Consider the following 11,845-nt stretch of genomic DNA (forward strand, 5'->3'; position numbering starts at 1 on the left):
CATTTGAACCTTTGCTGTGATTGATTATACAGATATTATCAAGCTATCATCTCTGCTCTGAATCCATTTGCAGCTTATCATTTCCACACTGGTCATCATGATTTATAGAAGAATGCTGGCTGTTCTTGAACGGGGAGAAGATAAATACAATTTTGATCAAAAGATGCTGTTTAAGCACGATTCTGTGTGTCAGAGATTTCCACAGTTTTGAAGTCCGAGCAGTTATGGCACAGAATCACAGACCTGGAAACTTCTTAGTAATGCTCACAAAAAGTTCTGATATGGTATGACTATTATTGTGTACTACAGTATAATATACATCTAAGTACAAATGAAGCATCCAAGTAATCACCCCGAACCAGCAGCAGACACGTGGGCACGGAAGTAAATGAGTGCCAGCAACAACATATTACAGGCTATAATAATAAAAATAATAAATAACTGAAGTCAAAGTGTTGTTGCCAGTGTGTAGATAGATACATGTTAAAGTGAAAAATCTCAAAAAGGTTGTAACTGAATTCTTACTAACTAACAGGGACTGGGTTCACTGGTCAGTCACAACGTGTGATCAACTCGCCACGACAACAATCTAATTCTGTGTAACGCTGCACCATTATAATAGTAATGCGCCAAGATGCAAGTGTGCCCAGCTTTTAAAGGGAATGGGAGATGGTACTCTGATTGGCTTATCACATGTTATGCCTGAAACACATTAATTAAGAGACAAAGTACAACCCTTTTGAACCATGCGACCATTTTTTTCTGCCGTTAAAATAGCAAAAGTTGGATGTTAAAATAGAGCCCACTGTCTTTAAGTTAAGATACTTGAATACATAGAGTATAACGGCTTATTAACAAAGACATTTGAGTGGATTCACAGGGATGTAAGAACACAGAAGCAGCATTCAAGTGCTGTGCAGCTTGACTAGTTAGAGAAAATCCTGGATTCATACAACTGGTCACATCATTGATCTCCTCTCCTCCCCTCTCCTCCTTCTTCTGTCCATGCCTACTTTCTCCTCCGCTTCTCACAATTCGTGTGGCATATATGAATATTTTGCTCTGCCTCAAAGTTGAAATTCAAGCTTAACAGAGCACAAACTCAATCACAGCAAACAAATAAGTTCCCTTTTTCTCAAATGGAAGTCAGTGCTTTTTCTCAACTAAAAAAGGAAATTCGTTTTCCCTCCCCAATAGCCTTATCAGTGACGTGCAGTGCACTAGTGTGTTTACCTTAAGTTGAGCTGGCTTTGAAACATTGGTGTATTTATAGTTGTGAGCATGTGGGAATGCACTCATTTCCAACACATTTATGTGAGCGTGTGTGTGTGTGTTTCACATTTATTTGCGATGACTGACAATGTCAGACACCGTGATGTGTAATCTGCTGTGATGATGGGAAGGAAGAGGCACTGGGATTAGAGTTTGAGACGCTCTGGTTGTTTGGACTTCACAAACATCTCCTCTAACCCGTGATTTTTCTCTCCCTTGTAGTTCCTGGCCTTCTTTATCATTTCAATACGTTACCTATTCCCTGAAAGAGCATTTTTTTCACCTGACCTCTGTAAAGTGTATTCATGTTACTGCTAGGGTTGACTGATATTGGGACTGCAGTAAGTCCAAAAGATGAGAAGCCAGCAGTTCAAGTTATGTGTGTGTATGTGTGTTTGTGTGTGTGTGTAAATCAGTCTTACTATGTGGGTGTTGCTGGAGTGCCAGCCGTCATAACACGAGAGGGATTATGGTAAGAAGTACTATGAGACAGTAAGGATAGTAGGACGGGACATGGAGAGGTGGTGACAGCATAGTGAGAAGTACACTTGTACTGCCACCATATTTTTGTGTTGCCCCCCAACACAATCTGACGACTTTCTGACACACACATTTCCTTTTCAAACACCTATGGTATTGTTTATGTGTTTGTGTGCTCTTCAAAAAACATATGGTAGACTTGCTACAAGCCTTTTCACCATGCCTCACATCTCTGAGCCACCATCAAAAAAAGGAGTTAATACAAATCCTTTTGAGGAATTTACACAAACATAATTATTTATTTAGCTGGTTAAAACCCACATAATTCTCCTATCAGCTGTGGCAAGCTGCTTCCACATGTCCCCCATACATGGCTAGGATTAACAAACTAGCAGAATGCTGCAGCAGCGTGTGTGTTTGTGTGTGCATGTGTGTGTTTGTGTGTGCATGTGTGTGTTTGTGCGTGCGTGTGTGTTTGTGCGTGCGTGTGTGTCGGTGTGTATGGTTCAGTACGTAGATGTGTTAAATTGGCATTTGAGACAGTACATTAAGAAAGTGTGCTTATAACAATGCATATGAAAGTAACCACTAATGATAAAACTGTTGGATAATGAGTAAATCGTGAGAGAATAAAATACAATGTTTCGAGCAGTTAGAAGTTGTTTAAAGGTAACATTATTATATAACCTGTTGAATGTGATGTGTGATTTCTTTTATTGTTGATGTAATCATAATATAGACTGATATAGTCGTAGTGCATGATTATTGTCAGAATGCAATTACTGAAGTTATTACTGTAATAGTATTGCTATGTCATCAGTTTTACAGACCTTATGAGGTAATAATGAGGATGTCATTTTAATTTATTAACTTGTTAGCCTATTATTACATTTTCTCATCATAGCTAATCACATTAACAGGTTTAGTTACATTTCATCTGTTCTTATTTCATGTTTTATTATTTGACTATCTATATAATGTGTTAGCTGTTACATTATTCACTTTATATGAGGATTATCCAGTTTTGAATTAAAGTATTAGGTGAAATAAAGTAGATGATAAGTGTCACTTGTCCATTTGATGTATCTCTACACCAAGGAAATACAGACTTTAGACTGTACCAATAAATTACCTTTCAGCAACAATTTTCCTACAGCACTCTAGTAAAGTTGTAATTGCACATTGTTTAATGATCGCTTGATAAATCTTTATCAATTAATTGCATTTTATTTGTGATCTATAGTACTAATCGTAGTATTACCAATCAGACAGGGCTCAAACTGTCAAAGGACTCACTTACAGCCCTCCGTCTTTAACTGTGTCTCACTCCTCATGTGGCAAATGTCTTGCTCTGTTGCCATGTGTAATTGGCAGATCTGTCAGCTTTGCATAAATCTCTTTGTAAATTACACCGCCCTTATCTCATCCCAGAGATGGGCCTTTGGATCGCTTGATTCCAATGGCTCAGCCAGTGGGGCATGGAGGGGAAATGGCTCGTAATTGGAGGCAGCTAAGGGTCGTCACCCCCTGACACACACTCAATAAACAGCTCTGAGCTTTATACAGCCAAGCACTCGTTCTTTCGATTTCTCTGTGCCACATTTTCATACCACATATACACTTTCATGCGTTCTTCTCCCTGCTCTGCTATCTTGCGCTGATTGCTTAAAGTGTCTGTTTTTTACCTTCAGTTCTCTAATAATGCTGATGGTGATGGTCTGTTGCTCTGTTCAGTCAGTGCAAAAGGCTTCAAGATTGTGTCTGAGGTGTGTGTGTGTGTGTGTGTGTGTGTGTGTCTGTGTGTGTGTCTGCGTCTGTGTCTGTGTGCACTAGTGCATGTTATTACAGTCCAAGGCTGACAATATTCTAGTGAACCAGCACCTGCAATGGCCGCCTACAGTCGAATCAGACCAGATTTCTCCACTTGTCTTAACAGTTTTCAAAGACTTATACAACACAGACGCAGGTGCAACAGTGGTGCAAAGTCTACAGGCATTCATGTACGAGAGGATCACAATTCTCAGAGCTCCCTAACAAGTCACATCTGCACCTCTGTATGTATAATAAGATCGTTGCTAAAATTCTATGAATATTCAATAAGCCAATCCTGTGCTGTAGTCATTGTGTGTTTAAGTCGTATCTACTTGTAGGATCACATTCAGTTAAGAAGAAAAAGTCACAACACAGGGGTTCTACTGACTTCCACCTACCCAGAGGAGGGTGTTTGGCTAAATCTGCCACGTTTCCAACACAGAATAGTGGAGTTCATTGATGTGTATTGTCTCTGTGAAATAAATGAAATACACTACATTATGCGTCACAAATGAAATGCATATGATTGGCTGCTATAGTCTGCACTGTGGAACATCAACAACTGCTTTCCCCCTGCTTTACCTACTCAGGTAACATTGAAACAATTAAGGACTTAATGACAAATGTATTGTGACGTGAGAATGGAGGACTGAGTGGGCCACGATGAGAATGCCCAGTTCACCTTTCAATAAATACAGTGCATTGTTAAAATTGCAGACAGAGGGGCGTTTATCTACTGAATCATAGATGACTCTCATAGAATTGTGTAAATACACACAGACAAGGACTTGTTTGATTGTGTTATAGTCATCATTATTGTACCTAAGCCCTCTCTAGGCGATTGGATGTGCTGTGTCTGCATCTGGATCGACTGTGATGGGTTTGATTTGGCTGTAAGGCTAAAAGAGGAGCTGGAAAGCACAAATGTCAAAAGTATTTCTGTCAGAGGCAGAAATTCTCCTCCAGCTCTACAGCATCCCTACCTCTAACATCACCAATGTTAATAAACAGTGTTCTTTTTACCATGTCTCTTTTCTTTTTTATCTCACTTTTTATTCGCTTTCGTTATTTGCTTCCCCTCTGTTGGCCTTCAACTCCTGTCTGTCTTCCCTTTCTATCGCCCCTTTCACTGCACACATCTCATGTCATCCTTTCCTCTCATCATGATACCATTTTCTTTCCTCTCTCCCTGCCCCCAGGCTCTCCTGCAGCCAGCGGCACAGGCACACTGCAGATCTATCTGATAGATATTAATGACAACCCCCCAGCGCTCATACCCAGGGAGTCTCAGATCTGTGAGAGGATGAACAAGAATGTCAACGGTGTCAACATCACTGCTGCTGATGCCGACACGGACCCCAACGCTGGACCCTTTGTCTTCGAGCTGCCCAACTTCCCCATCAGCATCAGACGCAACTGGACGATTTCTAGGATCAGCGGTGAGGAGGTCTCAGCGTAGATGTATACTACCAGGGAAAATTGGAAATTATGTTTTTAAATAAGCTCCTTATACCTTTCATGCCTATATATCAGTATCATATTTTGCAATTTCAGCCATGTTGGAATCCTTATGTTGAACCAATTCTCAAGATTTGACAGCTGCAGATAGAAAATGTGAGTTTTGGAACTATAAATGTGATGAATACTAACATAGTAACATTCTTTTCTCTTTCCTTTTTACTCTTTACACAGGCGACTACGCCCGTCTGGGTCTGCGGTACCAGATATATTTAGAGCCGGGAGTGTATGAGGTCCCTGTAATTGTGTCAGACTCAGGGAACCCTCCATTGTCCAATAGGTCACTCATCAAAGTGAAGGTGTGTCCCTGCGATGAAAACGGAGACTGCACCACTCTCGGGGCCGTGGCAGCCGCCGGCCTCGGAACTGGAGCCATCATGTCCATCCTGATCTGCATCATCATACTGCTCAGTGAGTATCAGCCGTACATATCACATTCATCCAGTGACACTTCACTGCTCTCAGACATGCCACACACCCACACACATACATACGATGTGAAAAGTTACAGCTGCCTGTGATTGGCTTTGATTTGCCTCTCTGCCAAAAAAAAGTGCAGTTCAGGGCGCAGGCATTAAACATTCACCAGGCTGTGATACAACAACATGAACAATAGTTTGTATAATGGATGAAAGTCTCGACTGCTGGAATCCTCCCCAGCATCTCCCGACAAGAAGTTTTTGTCTTCTTTTCCTGGTAGGGTAAATATCTGCTGCTATCTGTCTTGCCAGTGATTCATGCTGCTGGCTTTCTTTGTTGCTGTGAGTTGCATCATACATATAAATATAGACAAGTCCTATAGACAAATTCACCCACAGCTGTGAGATTTTTCCAACATATTCTAAAACGTAATACTGTATGTAAATGATCCATTCTTCTCATTAATACAACCACCAATTCAAGTTTTGGAAGAGACCCACATTTATAACTTATTTATCTTTATGTTTATTTTATCAAGTGGAGCCCACAAACTTTTGAAATCTCTTTTCAAAGATGGCACGCAAACACAGATGATTTACATAAGCAACAACAAAGCTACAAAAAAATGTAATAATAATAATAAAAGTTAAATAATAAAATAATACTAACAAGAAAAGAAAGATGAGAGGAAGAGTTTGCATGTCAGGATTCATATTACTGTTTTCTGGTCAGGCACTCCTATGGTTATGGTTTAGGCATAAAAACGACTTGGTCAAGGTTAGGAACAGGCTGTGGTCATGGTTGAATAGACTGTTGGTTGGAAACGAATTATGAAAAGAAGTCTCTCAGTGTCGAAGTAACACGCTTTGTGACTCCAACCATCCACCCAACCTGCTCCATGAGAGGTTTTTGTGTTGGTATAATTGCGTCACGCTTACTGTCAACAGTGCACGGCCACAGGAGGTTAACGTAGTTTGTTGGTTCTTGACGGTCTTTTTACATCAAGAGCAAAAATACACATCTGGTTAAATACATTTTCAGTTTGCTGGTGTGTTCATCATCATGGTTCAAGGTATAGAAATGTCTCAACAGCTGTTGGATGCTTTGCCATGAAATTTGATGCTTACATTCATGCCCCCCTCAGGATGAACTGTCTAAATTTTGGTGATTAGTCTCACGCTGTCATCAGGTCAAAATATATAATTGTCCAATACTTTGGTTAATGACCAAATAGCTGGAAAATTAATGATATTTTGTGTATTGTGATAATTAGTTTGTGATCAAATTAAGATGGTTAATTAAGAACATGGTTAATTTTGCCTGCTTAACATTAGACTTGTCATTGTGAGCATATTAGCATTCTAACTTTAGCATTTATCTCAGCAGCTAGCATGGCTCTTAGTCTTGTTAATGTCAGGCATAAAGAATTTCCTGATTGTCTGTTATGTGTTTTTGATGCAGGTTGTTGCAGCTTACTGTATAGGTTTATCGTGTGTATCATTGCAGGCATGGTGCTCTTGTTTGTGGTGTGGATCAAGCGCAGAGAGAAGGAGAGGCAGACAAAGCAGCTGCTAATTGACCCTGAAGACGATGTCAGAGACAACATCCTCAAATACGATGAAGAGGGAGGAGGAGAAGAGGACCAGGTGAGATCTCGAGAGAGACACACACACACACACATGCTTTCTATGTTGACCTGTACCCTTCTTATATCGGTGTGTCCCTGTGGCTGTGTAGGACTATGACCTGAGCCAGCTGCAGCAGCCCGACTCCTTGGAGCATATCATCAGCAAGCCGCCTGGTGTCCGCCGGGTGGATGAGCGTCCCATCATCCCTGAATCCCAGTATCCAATTAGACCTGTCGTGCCCCATCCTGGAGACATCGGGGACTTCATCCACGAGGTGAATTCCCACGCACGCACACACACACACCGGACACACACATTACATCTCCCATGCACAGGAGCTCAAGGGTCATCACACAGTTTCTCCCACAGTGAGGTGGCCTCTCACTTTCACTTTCCTGTGATCTGACATTTAATGCGATTACTTATTTCTGGATGCTGTTCAATATGTAAACTCCAGTATGGTGATGGCAACAATCTTGAGTTTTGTTTAACTATACAGCTGCTCTCGCTGCGCCAGGTTTATTCACACACACACACACACACACACACACACACACACACACACACACACACACACACTGTTTCACACACACAATTCCAACATTGGCACACTGATGCTACAAAATGCTGATTGACAGACTTGTGACAACGCGTTCACACTCGAGAGGTGTTGGCAGCTGTTCAGCTTTGATCCATCCAGCCTTGACTCTCCCTCCCTCCCTCCTTCCCTCCCGCCTCTCTCTCTCTCCCCTCACTCACACATGTACTCACCTGATATCGCTCCAGCAGTCTGGTAAAACACAAACACAGCAAACACATGGTGTTCCTGCCATGCACTGCGTCCCCGGGGGTTGAGGCTTTTTAGGTTTCTATCCGTAGCATTTCTCTGTATTTCAGTGAAGTGGATGAAGTCAAAATCCCTTCACCTGCCCAACCTTCAAGTCAAAGACATTAATTCGTCATTTTCTAAGAATCAAGTACAGGTTTGAGCATTGGCAGAAAACATACAGACCACTTCACATCTTATTTATGAAACAGTAACAAAATATTTATGAATAAAGTTTGATCGTTCATAAATCAAATTCAGAAACAAGAACCGGCCAAAGCAGCTCCTGATTTATGTATTCACATACATGAAACATGCTGATTTATGCAGGTAGAGTGACTCTGGGCCTCTCAAAAGGAAAGTTTGATACAGACTTGTTGCTTTTCCATCACTGATCATCAACCTGCCTTTTTTTAAAAATCATATTTACCACTGTCGGCATGTGAGCACTGACCACCACCTTTCCTCATCTTGATCCTGTTTAGGGTCTGCGAGCAGCAGACAACGACCCCACTGCTCCTCCTTATGACTCCCTGCTGGTGTTTGACTATGAGGGCAGCGGCTCCACCGCTGGCTCTGTCAGCTCGCTTAACTCCTCCAGCACGGGGGACCAGGACTATGACTACCTCAACGACTGGGGCCCACGCTTCAAGAAGCTGGCTGACATGTACGGAGGAGGGGATGATGATTAAATCTGCCCAGTCACACATGCACACACACACACACACACGCACACACACGCACACACACACACCCTCGTCCCGTCAGCTGGCCTGCCATGCTCTGTCCCTATAACATATGGGGCTATTACACCCTTATTGAACACACGACTTGTTCACACTGACCAACTGACTGACCAACCAACCAACCAATCAAATTACCCACCACAGAGGACCAGTCCCGTGAGTCAGTTTCGGGTGCTCTTCTCAACCTTCACCTGCTCTAAGCTCGTCTTAGACTGAAACGGAAGCTCTGAATTGCAGGCTTCTCATAGTTTGTATTTTCAAACTCTTGTGCTTTTGTTTCAGTTTAGGTTTTATGCTAGATGTAGGTTTTAGTAACTTTTGTCTGACTTTGTTTTTCCTTTAGATTTTGCAGCTTTTTTTTTTTTTTTTTTTTTTTTTTTTTTTTTTTTTTTTTTTTTTTTTTTTTTTGTCCTCACTCCCCTTAGATTTGAGTCGATTCCTAAGGGTTTTCACTTTTCCCTCGCTGTCAGCCCCTGCCTGCCTCTCTGCAGAAGCTTTAGGTTGAGCTTCTTGCTTTGTCTGAGGGGAACAAAAAGAATAAAATGAAGAACACAGATATGAAAGTCCTTCTTTCTTGAACTTGAATTACTTAGAACAGAAGCACTGTTGTTTAAAAAGTGCCTTCAGTGGTGCGTATTTTAGCAGACTCCCGCTAACTCAGGATTGGTTGCCATTTTCTGGGCTTATGTGCCCTCATATGACCCTTGACCCTTTAACTCAGACCTTCCCTTGTCATTTCTGTGGTCCTGCAGGGCTGTGGTAGCTGCGGGAGATGTCAGTGCTGGTTTAAGAGGAGCATTGACTGGCTTACGAGGGCGCTTTATGTAGACGTACTGTACATAGGCCTACAGTGTGTCTGTAAGTTATGGACAAATCATTAACTTTTCAAGTCAGGCATATCTGTGCTCTTAGATCACAGCCAACTTGAATGTGGTTACTGAAATCACAAAAATACATTATGGGACTGTCTTAGAGAAGAAATGCATTGCGTGTCTTTGTTTATTGTGGCTTCAATAGCAGCTGTGTTTGTTTTGAGCTCTGAGTATTTGCACCTAAATTCTGAAGATTGACAAGTCAAGTGTGTTACCTCCATAATGTTACTGTATATGAAGAACATATGAGGGTTATTTAAGGAGACTTTGGTTTGCATGTTTATCCCTACACCCAAAGGTTATTAACATGGCACCAGTTATTTGTGGTAAATGTGTCAAAGAAAACTATGTAAACTGTACAAACATGAGGGAAAAGAAAATACTAGATAACTTTAAATAGCTCTGATAGCGTTACATGCAGAGTTGTGAGCTTGTCTGAGCCACATTCCGAGTCCCGCTCTTTTTTTTCTTCTTTTTTTTTTTTTCTTTTTTTTTGTTTTTTTTTTGTGTTGTTGATTCACTGTTGTTTCTCGACAAACTTTTAATATACAAACTTTGGTGCTGGTCCTTGTCACAGAAACTGGGGGAATTGAGCCTCAGCCAGGGATTTAGCGCCTTCACAATCTGTCTCTCTTCAGGCAGCATTTCATTCATCTCAAATTTTCTCCTGAAATTTTTGGCTGCAAGTTCAAGAGGTTTTGAGAAGAAGTTAGAGGAAGGGAAAGTCTCTTAAGAAGTTCTGCACTTTATCAAAGCAGACTTGCAAAACTAAAGCTTCAGTAATAGTGCTTTAAAAGACAGACACTTTGAAAGACAGTTGTGTTGTGACTTAATGAAAAGGCAGCACTACCCATGGGCTTTTGTAATTATATTTCAGCCCCCCAGAATTGCATATACATAGAGAACTGGGGGGGGGGGGCTTGATTCTTTGTATTAAATTATTTAAATATGCAAAACATTTCACAGAAAGACCGGGGAGATGCTGGTGTATGATAGAAAGGTTTAATCATTCCTTATCTTCCTAGTACCCATTGAAATGCTCCTTGGTGGTAGCCAGTTTCAACTTGATGTGGACTGACCAGATCTTTTATTAATTATGAATATGATAAATGCGTTGAGGAAATCTTGGTAATGACAGTGTTATTCAGATGATGTGATGGCAAGGATTCTCCTCTCATATTCTTTTGTATCCTGCTGCTTTTCAACTGTTTCCCACCTGCTAACGGTTCATTTAAAGAATCGCTAGTGTTCCAAATGGTCATAAAAATGGTCAAATGAGCCCACTGCGGGGAATGAGTATAATTTGAGAGTGGATAGAAAAGAATTGAGAGATAAATGGAAAACATTACCTGTTAATGCACATATTCATCATGCCATTAAAAAGAAATAAGGATGAGAGTGTGATTTGACTATAAACAAGGGACGGAAGGTCAAATTATGATTAATAAGGTCAACAGGGTAGGAATCTCTTGATTTAGATTCATAGATGAATGGGTTTAAATTGCACCTTGCATTACAGAAACTGACAACAGCGATTTTTCAGGACAGCTGTCAGCTGAGACAGTAGACATGAGAAAAGCAGTGGTTTCCACAGCCTGCTGTTGGATAAGCTCTTATCTATCCAATTGCTCGTCAGCATACAGAATATCTTCGCAAAATAAACACAGCTGTTACTTTCTGCTATTTGTGATTATTTCTGACTTATAAATGTTGTATATACAGATCATTTTTTATACATTTGGTGAAATGATTTATCTGTTTCTGTGTGGTCTTTTCCATTTTCTTGCACTCTAGTTTTGTTTCAAATGAAAACTTGGCAAGGTATATCTCACCACAGAAAGCCATGTGCATTTAAGAGAATCAATATGATTCTAAATGGGCTTACAGCCATACTCGTGTCGCTGTTCAAGTAAATCATGGTGAAAAGGTCCCATTTCAAACCCACCTGTACAGTCTATACTAGCACACACTCACTCCTCTAGGCCTTACTGTATATATGTGAGTGTTCAATATTATATAAACCCTTTCAGCATTGTTCTGATACAGCTGCAGAGCTCCAACATTACTGAAGCCCATCCGTATCCATTCACAGGATAAAAACATGCTCATGTTGTCTTATCAGATGTTCAGACTGGCTTCAGGTCCAAACATTGCAGGAGCCCCCACTCTCACACACACACACACACACACAACCACACACACACACACACACACACACACACACACACACACACACACATACATACATACATGACACATACATGACACAAT

At 40.9% G+C, this 11,845-nt stretch overlaps 1 protein-coding gene across 1 annotated transcript in view; it reads left to right on the forward strand.

The window, feature by feature from the left end:
• LOC111671528 (cadherin-4-like) overlaps window positions 1–11,252 on the forward strand; it is a 230,713-nt gene extending 219,461 nt beyond the window's left edge. Inside the window, exons 13-17 of the mRNA XM_023428637.2 lie at window positions 4,764–5,003; window positions 5,257–5,493; window positions 7,009–7,148; window positions 7,240–7,404; window positions 8,442–11,252. Coding sequence (XP_023284405.1) covers window positions 4,764–5,003; window positions 5,257–5,493; window positions 7,009–7,148; window positions 7,240–7,404; window positions 8,442–8,648 — 989 coding nt within the window. The 3' untranslated portion in view covers window positions 8,649–11,252. The remainder of the gene's footprint in view (window positions 1–4,763; window positions 5,004–5,256; window positions 5,494–7,008; window positions 7,149–7,239; window positions 7,405–8,441) is intronic.
• The last annotated feature ends 593 nt before the right edge of the window (window positions 11,253–11,845 follow it).

The sequence above is a fragment of the Seriola lalandi genome, unplaced genomic scaffold (genome assembly GCF_002814215.2).
Source record: "Seriola lalandi dorsalis isolate HSWRI2012SDOR001 ecotype SW California unplaced genomic scaffold, Sedor1 jcf7180002054884, whole genome shotgun sequence".
Taxonomy (NCBI): Eukaryota; Metazoa; Chordata; class Actinopteri; order Carangiformes; family Carangidae; genus Seriola; species Seriola lalandi.